Here is a 19,794-nt window from a genome sequence, read left to right as displayed (position 1 = left end):
ATGCACCTTTATCTTGGGTATTACCACAATGGATGCAACCTCCCGACTGAGGAATGTGCATCTGATTGTGAAAATCAAAACCAGAAACTTTTTTTTCTTTTTTTTCTTTGGAAAAACACATAAATGTTCCACTATCAGGGTCTGCAAAGCATATGAGGCCTGTGGTTAGGCTGTGTGTGTATGTGTGTGTGAGCATGTGTGATGTGTGTATGTGCGAGTGCAAGCTACCGTATGTGTCAGTAATGCTTCATATGCTTTTTTTAGCCAAAGTTTTACTTGCTTGGTCCAGAGCTGTGAAAGTATCATTACTCATTGTGGTTTTTGTAGAACTCCAGGCCAGACGCTAAGCTGTTTCTGATCTCAGACCAGTTTCTACCAGATTTGAGTTCAACTACAATTGAAATCCTTTCCTTTACGAACTGAGAGGTTCAGTTGTTTTGGCACAAATACACAAATTCTATCATAGAAAATGATTCGGAAGGATGTCAGTGGTTTGACTCAGGTCTGGATACTATAAGCACAGGGCAGGGTCAAACTAAACTTTAACGTGGATGTACCTATAAGATGTACCATGAGTTTTTATTTTGTCAAGGTCATGCTTTTCTACTATGTTCTTCAGCTTGGAAAAAAAAAGTAGCTCTAGAGATTTCGATGTGCTAAAGTAGATTTTATTTTCGGTGGTTGGCATTTTGATTGTAAATACCTTTTTCTGGTAATCCTCCTCAGTTGGATCTATGTTCGATGAGTTCGCTTAGATGGCTCTTTCAAATGTACTGATAGTAAATGTTCTTTATAAATATCCAGAATGTAAGATGACAGAAGAAAAATACGGCTTGACTGGAAACTGTGTTTTCGTAGGAGTCTGTGCCATCGTGTTGTCTTGAGTATAAGCACACTGATATTAGATCTGTAGGCAGGGTGAAGTTTTTGGAGGTGATCCGCCAGACAGCCATAATCCACCTGTGGTTCTGTTTTCTGAAAAAAAAAAAAAGAAAAGTAAAAATAGATGATTAATGGATTCAGATTCAGTTAACAGGTCCCTCACATTCCTGCTAAAGACGAATCATTTGTAGTTGCACTGTAAAGAAATAACATCACAAGCAATGATTGATAAAAAAGAAAAAAGAAAAGATTTTTACAATTACAATTTAAACCCTGTATATTCTGTGTTAAACGTTTGTTTATTAATCCAAGTGAAAAAAAAAATGCCATTGGCAAGAGATAAGTGCCCAAGAATTTATGTTTACCTATGTCTGTTACGTTTATCTTAAAGAAGCAGAGGTTAGAAGCTAGCTAGCTAGCTAGGTAGCTTTGTCGGGTCAAGAAATTATATTTTCAGTACATTTAACTTCCCCAAAAAACTTGTGATTTTACGTTTCTGTTTATGTATGGATTAAACAAACATGAAAAAACATTAATTAGTCATATTTAGAGTTTGTGGTAGGCGGACTTTATTTTTATTTTGGTCAGAGCCAGGCTAGCAGTTGTCATTAGCATTAGCTTGGGGGGGGGAGGGGGGCAGTCTCTCTGACCAAAGTTTAAAAATAACCACCTACCAGAATTTTTGAAACCCCCAAACTAACATGTTATATGTCATTAGTGACACCCGTTATAAAATAGAGGAGCTAGGCGAGCTATTTTCCATGGCGTCGAAGCTAAGCTATGCTAACCGTTTCCTGGCTGCTCCATATTTCGTATACAGACATCAATTTTCTAAACACTTGGCGGGAAAGTGAATACATATATTTAACAAAATGTCTAACTAATATAGGAAAAAGGCAATTCAAGATTCATAAATTAATTAAAATGGGTATTTTGATGTCTAAATATGATTGAGTAGCTCGATAAGATAGTCTTGCTACTTGCTAATGAACACTTCAACATATTATAAGCACATATTTCAAACTGAAGGGGGAAAAAATGATTATTGAGGAACAAAACGAGTCACCTACAGTTTTTGTCTTGGTGAGAGAAGTGGCTGTCTGGCTAACATCTCCCGACTTCACTGTAGAAATGATGGCTGTTGTCATCAACCGTGTTTAAGCCGCCCCGGCGTCAGCTCATAATAAATAAATAAAAAAACACCATTCGGGAAATCTTCCGGTCTTTGGAGGAATTCCCAAATTCACACCGAATGTTTCCGAACAACAACAAACACGAGAGAAACAAGAAGACACGTGCTGTTATCTCCGGTTTGTCTGTGTATTCTGTGTCTACGATAGTGTAAAAGCATTCTGGGGAAGAGTTGAATGATATTTTCAATGGCTCTAGGTGGCCAGCGTTAGGAAATATGTTATTTTTGTTACAATACCTCCTGAAAAATAAAGTCTATTTATCTGTGAAGAGACAAAGATTTACAATAATACAGATGACTACATAGAAATTATGACAGATTTTAAATGATGTAAAACAGATATAAATGAAAACATGTACAGTTCATTTGGTTTTGAACATGATACAGAAATGTATATGCGTCAGTATTGAGTTTGATTTTATATATTTACCATTTTATTACATTGTAACGTTGTGACTGCGATGGAGAAAACAACACAAAAAAAAAAATATAAAGGAATATAAATTAATTTTTCCAAATGTGTGTCGCTCTTCCTTTCCATTTCAGGTGTTTTTACATTCCTTTGAATAACAACGTAAAATGTATGATTTTCCATTACATTTATTCTTGTTGAAAATCTCTGTACAGGCCAGACAGGAACTGCATTGTACAAAAAGCTTTTTTTTTTTTACACCTTTCAAAACTGGAAAAGAAAATTTAAAGAACAAACAAATGATAAATATTAGGATGAGACCACCTTTTCGAGAATAGTAGCCTCTATGCTGTATTTTCCATCAGATTTGTCACTCGCTTTATGGCACAAAACTTTCCAGTTTTTTTCACTGCTCTCACCTGAAGCAATTGTGTTCATGGCAAATGGTTTGAATGTTTTGAATTTTGACAAATACCAACAATGACAATTAGAGGGAATCTAGGGTCCATCATTTGTTTGTGGTGATTATTATATGAAGTAATTGATGTTTAAAACGATGCTACAGGTAGAACCAAGAATATAACAATATATTTCCTCTTTTCTCGTTTCAGCAGAAAGAGGCACAGACATGTACGGTGTATACGTGTCACTAGATATATGGTTGAGGAAGCCTGTGATATTCTGTAGTGTGGCTACTGTCCACAAATCCAATGAAAAGACCAAAACCAACAATGTGTTAGTCCACCCTTCAATGCTTACCGACATCCCTAGCATCTCGGTAGTCTCTTAACTCAACATCTATTGGTCAATAACACATAACACCAAGTACTTAACCAAAAAATACTGTTACTCAAAACAATTAACAGAGTATTTGCTGGGGATAGTGTTGAATAGTTTTTGGACAACAATGCTGCTTTAGGGCATAGAGGAATAAAATATATCAGGCTTACACAGACAATACTTGTTAGTTGGATCAATTCAGTGTTGGTTTTGGTGTTTTAATGGCGTTTATTTATAATAAGAAAAATATAGAATATAACCACACTTATGCTCTTAACATCAAACTACTGTAAGTGTGACTTTCAGTAACATTCATAGTTCCCTGCAAACAGCCATGTGACCTGTTAAAGTGCCCTTGAGCAGGACACCAAATCTTCAGTAGTTCACCCTCTGCATATGAAAACTGACTCCAAAATTATTTCAAGTTTCAACTCCACCTGAATTGGATCGCACACATTTTTTAAAATGCCACTGTGTTTCTATCCCACTTGGTCCTAATAATAACTATTATATTGCTTTAATTTTATGAACCAAATCCCTTTGTAGGAGTCCCTTTTTTCAGATGGTCAGTATCTCTTTTAAGCATCTGTTGTACATCTTAATATTATTCTTTGGTATTGTTCATATACATGCTGTAAGTACAGAATTGATAACTGACATACCTCTGCTTGACAGACAATTTGCATAGAAATCACCTCCTTTAAAACTCCTCTTACCTTAGTCATTGTTACTTATTATACTATAATTTAACAGTAAAATACATCAATTCAGATTTTAAAATTTCAGCTTTTAGGCATGCAAATATAGATATAAGCATTACTGAGATGACCTCAGACTCAGGTATCAGTGTAAAGAATAAAGCAAAACAGTAACAGTACACACCTAAATGTGAAAAATAAAGACAATCAAAAGAATTCCAACAACAAAATCTGTAAAGCTTTCCTCAATATACAAAATAGAAAATAAATGAGCTACTGGCGCCCTCTGCTGACAAAGAGTTACACTACAAATGAAAAAACTCACACACAAAATAAAGTTTTCTATAAACACAGTTCCCACAAAAAAATCTGAAATAAATCTCTTAAATCAGTAGCTCAAACAAAAATATTTAAAACTTAAAATTTCCTTCAAAACAAGTTACATTCCACAACAAAACTCTACTGGCTTCTCATCACATGTGCAACAGGATTTTTTTTTTTTTTACAGCAGTAACATTATGGAGAGTTGATGTCAAATATAGTATTCACTATTATTTAGACCCACTGACAGCTCAGGTGTCAGTAGGTCTGAAGGCTTTTTAGAGAGCAGGTTTTTCTACTGCATGTATGTATACACACATGAACACACACACATACATTACACACATGCCAGTGTGGAAGTGAGGGCAGCAGCCTCAGTGGGTAAAGTGCAACATGTCAAGTACCTAATGGAGCACAAACAGGTGACACAGATTAGTGTGTGACGACCGGTTCTGACCGGTTTACTCCAACAAGGGGTCGTCATCGTCATCGTCAACCTGCAGCCTCTGGAAAGGTCGGGGGCCTGATGGGCGGCGGTAGCTCAGAAACCTGAAAAGAACTGAAGACACAACAAACAAGTTAGTTTGTTGATCAGTTGGAGATATACTACACATTATTTAACAACCAAGATGACGAAATAAATCTCTTTAATTAACTGACACAATAAGACAAAGGTCCCCAGGAACCAATAAACTTCTCTTCTGACCACATCTGTGGGGCAAATTATGCCTAGATATAACACATCTATATACTGCTGCAATCATTTGGACTTACAAGTGATTGTAGTGAGTACCAGTAACACCCCCACCACTAGGCCGACCATTAGGGGAACGTCCCAGCAGGTCTCAGCAGCCAGCATACACCGAGCCTGGGTCAGGGTGCCGTTGTTGGGCTGTGCGGGCACTGACAGCAGGTGGCACATGAGCGGGTAAATGTCCACGCTCTGTAAACTGCTGATTCGATAACCCTGCCGGAAGCTGGGCCCCGTCGCTGCTAGGAAGGGGTGCATGCTGGGTAGGGAGTTGTCGTAGCCGTGATCGCCCACTGAGGGAGGGAAGAAGAGGAACAGCTGGTGGGTGGCGGTACATTGGTGGTCTTTTAGTGTATATTTGTGTATTAACAAGAATATTTGTATGCTGCACTTGTGTTTGAGAAAGCCATATTCAAAGACTTAACCAGACAGAAGTGTCAGGCTTCTCCTTTAAAAACAAACATATTTTAAAAAGTTGCCTCTGTATATGTATCTTGGTAGGCAGAACAATAATGAGAAACAATGCCCAACTGTATTTAGGTCACTCAGACCTGCAGACACCCTGGAGAATGTATTAACGCGTTTGTCCACCTATCTACTTGCAAAGTACCTCGACCTAAGACATCTTGATATCATATATCCCATTACAAATCCCAGCAGACACACCTGTTATTCCTCACTCAACCATTAGCTGATGTGTTCAGGTGATTCCACATTTTTTAATGGTCAATGAGTATTTATAACAACACATTACTTAAACACCTACATCTTGGCAGCTTGTCCGTTTTTCTGTGCACTATGGTCCAACCCTCGTCAGCAATTAGTATGATTGGCTGGATGCGTTCGTTGTTGCGGTAGTGCAGCCTATCAGGGATGGCCTTCTTCACATACGCCGTCATGTGGGGATGGCATTTATTCAGCAGGTCGAAGACAGCCTTGGGATCTGCACAGCAACAGACATTTCTGTGAATACTTTATAATTCATCTTCTCATGTTTTTGTGTGGTTGTGTTTGTATACAGGCTCTTTTACATTGTGCTAGCTGATGTAAACCTAGTTACCTTTATTTGGGATGAGGGCTGCGACAGGTGTGAGGTCCACCTGTGTGTAGTTGTCGGGGTGGAGGCAGTCGTCCAGCCGTATGAGGCGATCAGCGGAGCACTGAGCCATGCCGTGGTCACTGGTTATCAGGACGTTGATGCGACCCCAGAGGCCGGTCCGATTCAACTCTGACATCAGCAGGCCGATGTTGTCGTCAACCTGATCACATGAAAACAGCTGTCAATAACTAATAATGTCAGCACAGCTGTGCTTTGAGCTAAATGGCATGATAACATCAGCATGCAAACACACCCACTTTGCTGACATGCCTGGAAGGCATAGTGTTTATCATGTATGCCATCTTAGCTTTGCATATTAGCATGCTAATTAACCCTAAACACAAACAGAAGCTGATGCTGTTGAATGTCATTAGTTTTGCAGGCATCTGGTCATAAACCAAAGTAGGCAGCACACTCAGATGTTGACCTGATGATGATGCTACATGAAAAGACAATATAATTCATCCTGAGAGGAACATAAATGTTTCTTGGCAATTCATCTAAGAGTTGGCGGACCAACCGTCTGATCAACATTGGCACTAGTGGCTTAAAATGCTTATCTCTCACTTTTTCTTTATTTTTATGACCCAGTGCCATAAATCATCAGTTATTGTACAATAAAAGGTTTGAATCTAATAAGGGAAAGACACAATGACATATTGTAGCTGGAAAACCAGAGGTGTAATTAGTAACCAGCCAAGGTCATGGTATTATAATGGCTGGCTCACTGCCATGGCTTTCTGGCACAACAAAATGGAAAATAGCTACAATTAATGTTGTTCCATCACAGCCATAGACACAGAAAAACACTCTTCCAACAGATATATAAAAAGTTTCCAACAAATATACAGTATATCTAAGAGTTTTTCTTCAGAGCAGAAGATTGAACCTTTTGTGTCAGGATCATTTTGTGTCATCCTTTGACATTTAAAATTTAATTCAATTACTGCACCTCTTTTAGCGCTTTGCCCATGGCAGTGTTGTTGTCTGGGCCGAACATGTGACCTGACCGGTCTGGCTCCTCCCAGTAGAGAGCTGCAAACATCACTCCTTGCTCCTGGTGGAATGAGGTATATGGTGTACCAAAGTTTTACAACACTGACAGAGCAAAGTGGAAATGGAAACCTTGAAAGACATCAATGAGCAAAGAGACAAAAAGGAGATGATATACAGTGACACATGTCTGTAACTAAAGCGTCAGCTTATTTAAGTAACTTTTCTACCTTTTCATTTCCCAACAACCACTTTGTCATGTTCCCTAGTCGTTGCTGGAACGTCACATCAGAGTTATAGGGTAAGAAGTGTGTCGCTGTGCGGTTGACCACGTCAGAGCCGGGCCACATCATGGCCGCCGTCTTGTAGCCAGAGTCTAGCGCCGTAAGCCAGAGGGGCTGTGCCTCGCTCCACCACATCGGGTCGGTGTCGTTGCTGGTGGTGAAATGCTTGTGGCTAACAGGGTCGTACATGCTACTGGCCAGGATACCGTGAGACTCAGCATACAGCCCTGTCACCTGGAGAGGAAAAACAATGACAATTTTTTTATTTTCATGGTCGTTCTAATTAATTTCTATGCAAATACAGTGTGTATCTGAGTTTTTTTCTATTAGTCACTATTTTATGGGGAACAAGGCAGGTAATACAACCTTTTCATGTTTACCAAATGGATTTATCTGTTTACATTATCAGATAAACAGCTGTTTTATGACATCACATACACACACAAAGCACAAGCAGCAAGATTACCAAGCTGTAGTGGTTGGGAAAAGTCTTGGTGATGAAGACGTTGGTGAGCTGCTCCACCAGGACCCCCTGGCTGTACAGGAGCTTCAGGTTCGGCATCGGGAACCTCTGCAGGTAGTCCGCTCGGAAACCGTCAAACGACACCAGCAGCAGCGGAACAGGACCCTGATGAGCCGTGTTATTTTCTGTTGCCACAGCTGTGGCACCACACAGGAAGCCCACCAGTATTTTTAACAACATCCTGAAAAGATGTGACAAACTGTCGTTATATACAATTAGTTATGAACAGACGTGGTGTATTTAAAGAAGAATAAGTGTGTGCACTGCAATATCTGGGTTACAACATAAAAAACCAGCCTGAGGGATCTGTATCAAAACTGTTTCTGTTCTAATAAAATAGTATTGTTATTACTATGCTGGTTGAAAACCACTTGGCAGGAAACCAAACCAGCTTTCAGAGTAGACATTTGTCAATCATCATTCTCACCTGCAGAGACACCAAGAGAAAAAGCGATGGTTCTCTTCCTGTCAAAAACCTTTCATTGGTGTTTCAATTTTACTTCTTAGGAAGTGAAACTTATAACGGTTACTTGCCACCTTACCCGCAGGCAACAGGAAAATTCCAACTAATCTATAACTAAAAATGTCTGAGCGAGAGGTTCACTTCCTGACTGTTGTCATAAGTCATGTCTACTATGGGAGAGCGATTTTCTGCAGGCTTGTATATAGCGCAGTCAAAGTGCTCTGTATGGCCAAAGGCAAAAAGTGAGTCAAGAGATAATACAGTAAATGTGAGAAGTGGAGGAACTGGCTGTAATGGAAGCTCACTGACTTATATCATAGTGTATAGTGAGGGGTGAGGCTTCAATGTTTACTTTTTAACAGTTTCTAACAGATAGTTGTTTGATTTCTATTCACATTCTATATCCCACAATAACATTCTGTTTCAAATGCATCAAATTACATGACAAACATGCAAACTGTGACTCCTAACACAAGCTTACAGATGACTAAATGAAGAAACTTATACTCAGCTACAGTGCAGCCACTACAAGCTGGTATAAAATTGAATAAAATTCAGTTCTCTGAAGAACAGAAAAGCAACTGGAGCAACTTGAGCAAGATCATTAATAAATCGCTCATTGAAATACCAAGTATCGTACTACAAAATAGTGCTATTGTTGTCATTTATGATTTAGTTCTTTAGTTGTTATTGAGCCTGATTCGAGAGTTATTGTATCAGCATTTTACATAACTCTGGCCTCATGGTTAACAACTTGAGATACACAGAAAGAAGTAGAAGTCTTGTAAAAACTTTGCCAACGAATGTTGTAAAGTTTATAACCATAGCTGGGTGCAATTTTTTTATCAGGTCAGCCACAAGTACAGCTCATTTTAAGCTTGGTTCAACACAGCTAAATATATGCTTTACTACACCTGTAATGTAAAATAGTGAAACTTCAAACTCAGAGCAGATATGTGACTATGACTCAGCCAAGACCTCATTTGACAAACATTCACCCACAATTTGACCTGTAATCAAACACAATTTTCCTTTTCAATCCACTCCTATCGACTGTAATTTTCTTATTTACTCTCTGAATTGAGGGAGTTAAAAAGATCACAAGCCGTTATCCCAGAGATGTATGAAATTGGAGCCAATCTAAAATGAAATTAGACTGACTACAAGCACAGCTTGTATATGACTGGAATACAGAGGAGCACTGAATCTCTTTCTCCTTCTATTCAATTACCTTCATTAGCCTTTAAGACTAGTCAGTCAATCCAGCCTTAGAAGAAGCTCAGTTATTGAAGTAAAATTAAATTACTACCAAAGTGGTGCAAACTGAGGAGGAAGTAAATTGAATGAGACACTAAAACGAAACATTACAAACAAAATGAACATTACTACAACTTTTAAATTTGTACACACACCCTCCTGGCAACACGGTCTGCTCTGCTGAAGAGCTAAGCCTGACTGAAACATTTATATTCATACACAAATAAACACAACACACACACAGCTGTGTTTCCATCACTTCAGAGGAGGTAACATTAGTTTATATTAATTTCCTGGAAACTAAACCTAACCTTGAAGCAAGTCCTCACAATATGACTATGTAAATAGATGCATGTCCCCCAACAGGAGCAGTGACGCAACTGACTTGAAAAACTATCTGCCCAGGTCAAGTAAATAACCACAACAAGGAGGTCACTGTTTTTGAAAAAGAAATGTCACTAATAAGCATGTTAATAAAAACTGACGTCAATGCAGAAGTCCAACGAAGACTGTAAGATATGAGCAGGAAGAATTACTTCTACTTTCAATATCAGCAGAGCCGGTTAGCAGTAAACATAGCATGTTAGCTTGCTAATGTCACAGCGTTCATATAAATGCTAACTGTCTGTTAAGTCAGTTACCTGTTACCGGATTGACGGAGAGTTGTCCACCAGACAGTACAGTTGAAGAACTTTTCCCTTTACTTTATATTTGTAGCATCATCAACGGACTTCCTCAAAATACACAAATGCTAGGTTGTTGTCGAGCTAGCTACGCTTATTTTTAGAAAGTTCCGTGCAAGCATTTCAAAATAAAATCCCATTTTAAAACACGTCTTACCGTCAATAAAAATAGAGATATTTTTTCCATTAATAGCTTCTTTTTCTACATAAATAACAATTTAAATAGCAATATGGGTTTAATAGAAACACGGTCATCTATACAAATTATTTTATTTATGACTTTTACAAACGTAATGCTTTTATTTTGACGCAAGCGCCGTGTACCGCTGCCCTTGTTAAGGACCACTTGACCTAACCGTTGACTGACGCTTTAACGGTACTGGCAGTTCAAACAGCGAATCAGCGTCCAGATACGAGACTGATAGAGGCGGTGTGTGTGTGTGAAACGCATGGTGTGGTTGATCGAAAACCAATTACCAGTTTTTACCATTTACTGATTTTTTTGTTAAAATGAGGAAGTATTTTAACTTTAGAGAAGTTGCCAATTTTAGCTTAGAACAGCCCAGTATTTTGGCCTTAGTTTTTAGTAAAAATCACTTGAAAATATTACACAGATAATATAGTGGTAAATGAGACTGGATTAGAAGTGCATGACCAATTCCAACACAATGCCTCAGCATTACATCGCAGCATTGTACTGCAGTTTGCAATGCAGGCAAATTTTCCACACACAGTGTTTTAAATGGATCTCTTGTCCAGGACAATTTAACTCAACTTCCCATCTTATGACCATCCTAGACAGTGGGTTCATAGTGTTATTAAATTAGTCATTAAACATATTGCAATTCTGCCAAGATATTTTACAAAGAAATGCCCAATCTCAGCCAATGCTTGCATGATGTTAAACCTAGGTTTCTCCTTTGAGCCAGAAATTGTCTTGCACATAGATGCCCTTAAACACATGGTAATTTTATGCTCCAAAATATATATAAAACATACAATACCATTGTGGTTTTGCATGTACTAACCCTTCAAAAATCATCTGTACAGTTCACAATTTCAAAGCAGACATTGATTTTGTACAGAAACGTCCATTTTACCTGTCATGGAGACCAATATTAAATCTGTCAAAACACTTGTGTCATGTGTTCTGTGGCTCTGGAGGGAGTTTTCTGAGAAAATAACCCTGATTGTATCATCAGAGTTATCTTGAGTTTTGCAAGAACATGCAGATGCATTGTGGGGACACAGCATTAAACAGGCAGGGAACATCTAATAAAAGATCTAATCTAATGAAACACACTGCTACGTTGCATTGTGGGAAATGTAGGATCCCATTTGCTGCCAAAGAGCAAATGAAATTCACATTGGCTTTTACAAGATGTCCATGTTTTTATTTTTTATTAGCTTTTACATAGCTGATGAGTCTCCAAATTTAAAATTGCATAAGTTAAATCTACTTTGAATAAACAAAGACATTTTCAGGGCCGTCCCTATTGGTTTTCAGACAAAATTGAAATAAATGAAAACTGGTATTCTTTGTGAAAACTGTCAATGGTAATGTGTTGGTTTTAAGTAAGTTTTTTGATAATGTGTTAAAAAATACAGTGTGCTCCAATGCACTAAATAATTTATATTTTGAAGCTACTTTCTCTCCACCCAACAATAGCAATAATATGATGACTCTTCAAGTTGTATTCTCCTTTAAGAATCACTGCTGTCTTTTCTTGGCATTCCCTTTCTACCATCTCTGTCCAAAGTCCTGGGGTTCTTTGTGATAAGACCGGCACTGCTGGCATTACAGTCACTCTGCTACACACCTTGACACTCTCCACACTCCCAGGACGACCTCTGTTTGACTTCTTCGCCCGGCATGGATCCCTGTGAGGAGAATCTGTATGAGACCCCAGAGGTCACCTACGAGAACCAGTCGTCTGGTATATATGACATAACCTGCGAGGTGCCATACGAGGCGTCATACGAGGAGCCCTCAGACCTCATAGCAGAGTACGAGAACACCACACGAGCCATAGGAACAATACCAGATCCCCCTTCTCTCCCGCCACCTCACCATCCCACCGAGGAGAGGCGAGGCAGTTCATCCTCTTCCTCATCCTCCTCATCTTCCTCACATGTTGAAGATGAAGATGAAGACAAAGGGGAGATGGAAGCCTGGACCAAGCGAGAGGAGGAGAAAAAAGAAGACGTGCAAGAAGAAGAGGAGAAGATAGAAGTGGAGGAGAGCAGCAAAGAGCTTAACTGGGAGATTAGGTCTCCAGAAGACGAGGTGGAGGAGAGGAACTCATCACGAAGGTCCTCATCATCCTCATCATCTTCATCAGCCTCTGAGAAGGAGGAAGCTGAGGAGAAGCCAGAGAATGAAAATGACGAACTGAAGGTCACACTTTATGTTAAGGTAGGACAAGAAATGAAAATGTATTATATTAGGTGATTCTGAATTTATTGCAGTTTAATGTGTTTGACATTTTATCGTAAATGTATGAAAATATATTGCATACACACTCATACACACACACACAGACACAGTTTGCATGCTTGTGCTAACAAAGCATTTGTGATCTTACTTGTAGGCCCCATAAATCTCATATCAGTTGCTTATAAAGAAATGTGCAAGGTCAGTGTGTATTTCTTAATGTGTGTGTGCATGTGAAATTTGATTGTGTTACATCCAGAGTTGGACTTTATTCCCTATTGTTTCTGCCCTTTATACACCTCCTCACCATGCTGTTGACACACACACACACATCTATTTATAGATCAACATGTTTAGTCTTTCCTCTGTGTGTGTGTGAGAGAGAGAGAGAGAGAGATAGAGAGAGAGAGAGAGAGAGCACGAGTGTGAACGCAGGAGGGGGTTACCCTGGTTCTAAATATAAGTTAAGTTGAACTGACAAGAATGTTATGACTCAGTGCTGGGATAGTTGGGGATGGTTCCTGTTGCATGGCCATGTGAATTCATGTGTGTGTGTGGATTACGCTAAGTGTATTGGCTGGTGGACATTAAGGATATTTATCTATCTATCTATCTAGTAATAACAACTAAACATTGTACTTTCACACACCTGAAATTATTACATAATCTGCAGATCCCCCCACTAAAGTACAAGGATCATAAATATGACACTTTGAAACTACAACCACATAAATGATAGCAATATAACCCCAAGGTGATTGCAAGAGTGACTGATGTTCATGGTGACTTTTTCACGTTTTCTTGAAGTGTTAGCATTGTGTTAGCGTAGCTTTAATTACCTAGCAGTTTACTTAGTCAGTGTAAAGGCAAGTCTAGCTAATTCGACATCATTAAATGTCAACAAAAGTTTAATTTATCTCATTACACTCTTTGCCATACACAGTATGACTACGGAGATAGCAATACAATCAATTAAAACTGTAGGCCAGAAGCTATAAGTAGTAACGGCTAGTAGCCATGATTCAACTGTTAGCTAGCTAACAATTAGCTTAGCACCAGTTTGTAATAAGGCACCTTTTGAAAGGGCTACGCTAATTTACAGCTCTGTCACTGTTCAATAAGGCACTTACTAATGTGTTTGATTGATTGATGATTGGCTGCAGTAGGTTGTGTTTCGTCTTGTGAGAAAAGTAGAAAAGTTGACATGCACTTGCTCTTACTGAGATTATGAAGCGGTCAACGTCAGCGTGGGTCTCCAGTTAATTCCCGTGCGTCATGAGCGTCCGTTAACCCAGGGGTGTCGATCATAGAGCATTTAATTAATTACATTTGCCGTCCCATTGACGTGACAACATTGCCCAACTGTTATATCTGTAGTAGCCCACTGAAGGCTTAACAGGCAATGCTAGCTGATCATACCTTCATTCAAATGGATATGGATAATAGAACTCTGATCATATGAGATCATGTTTTCACTCAGTTTGAAAATTTAATGAATATAATTCTAAAAAAAAACAAAAACAAAAACAAAACAAAAAAAAACTGCTCTGGTTCGTTGTGCGTGTGCGTGGCGTGTGTGTGGCGCGCATGCGTTCTTATGACGTACATACGCGCACGTGTGTGTGTGACGTCATGCACACATCAAAGGCATGTGAGGTAGCATGCATTGATACTGACACATTTTAGCTTTTATTTCCACTCCACACAAGTGACTTGAAGGACACACGCTGAAGAACACAGTTAACACGTAGAACACACAGAACACGTAGAACACGGATAGAAAAATTTACAGAAGTTTTCAACAATAAGCTGAAACTGATTACAAGTTCTAGTGAAAGAAGAATTGTCTGTCATGGAGCAATCCAGAAACCAGATGGACAGCCCCACCAACATCCCGCCAGAGGCTCTTTTGCCCATTGTGAATAAATATTTTGAGAGATTCTCTGCAGTACAGTGGAACCTGTTAGCTGCAGGGATTCAGGACTCAGACACAACAGCCACGCTGGCTGATTTGTGTGCAGAAGTGGTGCAGACACTCTGTACTATTGTCCTCAGAGCTGTAAAACCAATTATCGAGAAGAGCTTCCATAAGAAGACTACTCAGGACGATTTGAGCAAATCTCTGGAGAACCTCGACACAAATGTGGGAGACTCCCTCTCTGAAAGCTTTGCTCTGGCTCTTTCTCTTGATGTCCAAAAGGACACATATGAGAGTGCTGTGCAGCTGACAGAACTGATCGAGACGGAGGTTTCACACAAGGTGAACTCCATTGCCTCTGAGGTCATCAACACCTCTGAGTGGCCATCACAGCCTGCTGTTTTTGTCAGTGGCTCCATGTCCAACATGAAGTCTCTGCATCAAATGGTGTCTCAAGCTACCAAATGTTTAAGAAAATATTTGGATAAGCTGAAATTCCAGTGCCTGGGAGATTGTTGGCATCCACAAATCATTGAGTCTGCCCCAAACCAAATCTCTGAGACAGCGCCCGGGTTCTTTGAAATAGAGGAACCAGAGCGATGTGAATCGTCTCAGAGCGTAAAATCTAAGATTTCCACCCACTCATCCATTAAATCTGTGAGTGACATTCTCATCAAATGGTCCAGCGAGACACCAGACATGGCAGAAGAGAACACAAATTCTCCCCAAACTGACATCTGCCTGAAAGCTGAGGATGCAGCGTATGATATTTTGAAAATCATAAGAGAAGACCTGCATTATGATAACTTTGAACACATTGAGGCGTGCAGCGAGGAAAGCAGCTCACAGACACCTCATTTTGATATGAGGTTAGTTGTGGGCAAGGTGAGAGAGTTTTTTGCCTCACATGACACACGTGCAGACGACACCACAGATGCCAAAGAAATAAGTGAAAGACGCAACTTTCTCGGGTTTGCCCAAAGACAATTTGAAAAAACAATGGCAGAGCTGAAGAACAAGTTTAAGGCACAAGACTCAGAGTTTCTGGTGCGTCTCAAACAGGTTTCGAGGTCCTGTAAGGCAAAACTGTTTAAAGAAGAATACCTTGCACCAGGAGAGATGGCAGAGTCTTCCTGGCAAACACCTGAAGATGCCAGACCAACCAGCAGGATGACAATATACAGCATGAACAGAAAGTCTCCAGTTGATTTTGACATCATTAAAACTGATGTTGACATCTTGTATGAAAAACTACGCCAGACAAAGGATGCTGGAGCACATGCCAGCAAAACATTGGAAGACATCAAGGACAGCGGCGAGATCAGGGAGTTTTCAAAGGTCCTGATTGATAAAATTTACAATAGTCTGATGACTGACGAGATATATCAGTTTCCTGTGGTTGACCCGGACAGATGTCTCTCTGACTCTGTCATCCCTGGGTTCACCAGGAGAGGGGGTGACACTCAGTTCTCTCCTGAAGTCATGTACGCCATGGCAGAGGACATGGTGGGAAAGCTCCTGCAGAACCTGCTGCTCTGCATGGACAAAGACCCAGCAGAGAAGACAAACTACAGCGAGGAGGTGTCTGGTGCTCTGACTGAAATCCAAGACGTAATCACCAACGTGCTGACCAAACCAGAGGAGAGGACCATCACACCAGAGTACAGGAGTGTCACACCAGAGATCAGGACCACCACACCACTGGTCAGGATCACCACACCAGAGAAGAGCGGCATCATACTGGAGAGGAAGAGCGTCACACCAGAGAATAAGAGCGTCACACCAGAGAACAGGACCACCACACCACGGGTCAGGACCACCACACCAGAGTCCCCTGAAGCCAGTGTCAAGAAGAGCCCACCACCCTCATGTTCATTATGGACACCACGTCCTTGTGAGGCTGCACCATCTAAATCCTTCAATCATTATTATGATGATGATGAGGAGGAGGAGGATGATGATGATGATGATGGTGGCGACTTGGTTATCAGGGTCTGTGTTGATGATTTGATCCTAAACAAGTCGGTTCCAAGTACATCATCTGCCAAGTGCTCTGAGCCTGGATGTAGCCCCAGTCCTGTGTTAATCCCTAAGGAGCGAGCTAGGGTAATCCTGTCAATTAACATGGCCAAGGACCTTGACACTCTACTTCTCATGAGGCTCCTTGTAAAAGTTACGGGGAAAACCGAGGGATCTCCACAGGGACCAGAACTGATCCTCCTCATTGGACGTCTGTCAGCCGCAATCAACATCAGTGGCTCGTCTGATGAGGAAACTAAGAACAGGAGGAAAAAAATCTACAAGGCCGTGTTTGAAGACCTCCAGAGGGAGTTTGGTGCTCCAGAAAAACTTCTGCAGGCTGTAATGACATCAGATGACACATCTTTTGATGATGCTGTTGTGAAGTACCTAGAAATCCATCTGGATGCCCACGCCAATCGTCCCCCACAAAAGTCCAGGGTGTCCAGGTTTTTCTCTGCAGTGGAGACAGCTACCAACAATCGCATCAGGTGGTTGATGGCAGAAAAGGTCTATTTGATAAGGCCTTCCCATAATAACCGTATTTAGCATGCTACTCATTTTCAGGGACATCTGTCTGTCTGTCTGTCTGTCTGTCTGTCTGTCTGTCTGTCTGTCTGTCTGTCTGTTTGTCTCTCTCTCTGTCTCTCTCTCTCTCATCTTGGGTTTACTCCAGGTACTCCGGTTCCTTCCCATCCTTTACAATTAAAACATCTAAATAGCATTTTGATTTTACATGTGTTTTCCTCTGCTGTCGAGCTCAAAAAGGTATGAATACTAAATTCAGGTTGCTTATGACTAAAAATGTTACTGCGTGTATGCATTAAGTGCGTGTTTAATTTTCATATCATTACAACAAGGGGATGTATATTTTGTCTGATTGAATTAACCAGAAGACATGAAGCACATTTGCCTCTGCTGAAGTCTTACAACATACTGCCCACCAGGAGTTTTACTGGTGGGGCTCTGGACAGTTGGGCTGATAATTATCAAAATAGAGACAAAAAAAAAAGATAACTACAGTTGAAAATTGATTGGTATGTGCCTTGACTGACTGGCCTATATTTAGTTCTTTGTTTTACATAACCTCATTTACAGTGAAGTACTTAAGTTCTTTACAAATAAATAACCTTTTACATCTGTTTATTTGTCTCTTCCCTTTTCCCAAAACAAACTGGGTTGTAACAAATGCTTTAGAGATCAGTTAAGCATCACAAGAACTACTTTTTGGGCAAGCTCTTTAATTCATTAGCAAGACTTTGACCACTTTTCCTCTGGAAATGGCTGCAGGGCATTGGGCAAATTCAAAATGTATTTTTAAACAATTTTTCTAATATTTACAACTGCAGACTTCAAGGAATAACGTAAGAGCCTCATATTAATGATTTATTAGCATTTATCAGATCAATAACTTTTTCTAATGGCCTAGTAGAAAACTGAGCAACCAAACGCTCAATGAACTAGAGCAAGCTAAAAAAAAAAAAAAAAATCATGCTATTGTTGTTTTATTCTTAATTAGCTGAGCAATAAAATACAAAATAAAAGTAAATTTTTTCCTGATGACAATGTAAATCCTCATGATTGGGTCACATATGTATAGTTTCATTTTTAAAATAGCTGAGAGAACTTTAGTTTTTAACAAACATTGCTCAAACTGCAGCAAATAGAGCATTTGTTGGGGACTTTTTTCAGCGGTGGATGAATACACATTTGGTGCGTTAGCAACCCCCCCCCCCCAAAACTCTCGGAGACTATGACATAACATTCCAGCATGGGACCAATGGGTGCTGATTTGTCTAAGGAGGAGACAATGACTCCTGATGATTCAAAGTCACCCAGTTGTGTTGTCAATCAGCGGCACCCTTGGGTGACTTGGTCCGCCTGTTCCCTCCTCACTGCATTCGTGCTTGCACTGACCGCCCCACCCCACCCAAGGGGGTTATTTTTGCCTGATACTGTCCCGCCCCACAGCTAAGGCCATGGGTACAAATTGAACCCCTCACACACACTGTCCCTCTCTGTCTCTGTTCCTCACACACACACACACACACACACACACACACACACTTGCTCCCTGGCATTCGACCTCAGTTGACACTCTGACAGAGGTGCAATGGGACTAAGCGGACTTCACCGAGTGGACCTGGAGTAGAATCTGAAACTGAGACGACTCTCTCTCTCTCTCACACACACACACACACACACACACACACATAGACACACACACACACACACAGATAAAAACATCTACACACTGGTGGAAACAAAACACACAAACGAAGCGTGTTTTTCTTGACCATGACGGATACTGCAGCTGAGGAGGACAAGGACCCTGATATTGAGCTTTTTGTCAAGGTGGGGCTTTTGGTGTGTGTACATCCCAAGCTGACACTACTTCACTTTTCTCACTTCTAAATTACATTTGTGTACAATTTTTACAACCTTGCGCTCTAATCTGCCTATAATAGATGTTATTTTGTGTGTGACAAGGGAAATTTAAGATGCATATGTGCACTATTTGATCTGTAACACATCAACTGTGTGTTACTGTGGCCCCTTTAAGCGTGTGCATGCCATGTTGTTGTTGTCGCATGCTGATTTTCCGTGTGTTAACCTGACACCCACGTGCAGAGACAATCTCTCTCTTTCTCTCTCCCACTGAATTATTACTGGGGTCCTTTCAGTGTTGAGAGCAGCAGCTTTAAATGGTCTGAGGTTATGATACAGTTTGTGTTGGTTAATGTGTGTATTTATGCATAAGTTTTTGCACGTGCCTTTGTTTTCTGATCAATTTCAAAGGAAACCTGCAAAATATTTGAAGGAATACAGTTTACTGACAGTTTGGAAATTTAAGAGTTACATGAGAAGATTGACACCACCCTCATGTGTATATGCTAAATATTAAGATACAGTCAGAGGCCCGTTAGCCTAGCTAGCACAAAGACTGGAAACATGGCGAAACAGCCATCCTGCATCTGTCCAAACATAAAAACTCTGCCCTGCAGTACTGCTCTTTATGCTAAGCTAAGCTAACAGGCTACTTCTCATCAAACTCAGTGAGTAGTTCCCAACTTGTCGAACTGCA

General features: G+C 40.2%; 1 protein-coding gene and 1 pseudogene across 2 annotated transcripts; one reads left to right on the top strand and one right to left on the bottom strand.

The window, feature by feature from the left end:
• Nucleotides 1-2,658: 2,658 nt before the first annotated feature.
• On the bottom strand, nucleotides 2,659-10,421 carry enpp4 (ectonucleotide pyrophosphatase/phosphodiesterase 4). 2 transcript variants are annotated; one of them, XM_022746573.1, is made up of 8 exons: nucleotides 10,297-10,421; nucleotides 7,879-8,116; nucleotides 7,359-7,646; nucleotides 7,088-7,192; nucleotides 6,097-6,295; nucleotides 5,803-5,979; nucleotides 5,060-5,329; nucleotides 2,659-4,844 (listed from the first exon to the last, which is right to left on the bottom strand). In XM_022746573.1, exons 2-8 carry the CDS (start codon nucleotides 8,113-8,115, stop codon nucleotides 4,747-4,749), a joined length of 1,374 nt encoding a protein of 457 aa, XP_022602294.1. In that variant the 5' UTR covers nucleotide 8,116; nucleotides 10,297-10,421; the 3' UTR covers nucleotides 2,659-4,746. The 2 variants fall into 2 exon arrangements, with proteins under 2 accessions (XP_022602294.1, XP_022602295.1); XM_022746574.1 differs by lacking the exon at nucleotides 10,297-10,421 and adding an exon at nucleotides 8,363-8,397.
• An 8,513-nt stretch (nucleotides 10,422-18,934) lies between these two features.
• LOC111222708 overlaps nucleotides 18,935-19,794 on the top strand; it is a 3,515-nt pseudogene continuing 2,655 nt past the window's right edge.

Source organism: Seriola dumerili, unplaced genomic scaffold, assembly GCF_002260705.1.
Source record: "Seriola dumerili isolate Sdu_G_001 unplaced genomic scaffold, Sdu_1.0 BDQW01000105.1, whole genome shotgun sequence".
NCBI classification, from domain to species: Eukaryota; Metazoa; Chordata; class Actinopteri; order Carangiformes; family Carangidae; genus Seriola; species Seriola dumerili.
The sequence above is the reverse complement of the archived record's forward strand: the minus strand, read 5'-3'. Positions and strand labels throughout refer to the sequence as shown.

Coding starts and splice junctions, on each gene's coding strand:
- enpp4 (XM_022746573.1), bottom strand. CDS start 8,115: ATGTTGTTAAAAATACTGGTGGGCTTCCTGTGTGGTGCCACAGCTGTG. Junction 6,296..7,087: donor TGGGCAAAGCGCTAAAAGAG/GTGCAGTAATTG, acceptor TCATGTGATCAG/GTTGACGACAACATCGGCCT. Junction 4,845..5,059: donor GGTACTCACTACAATCACTT/GTAAGTCCAAAT, acceptor TTGTGTCTTCAG/TTCTTTTCAGGTTTCTGAGC.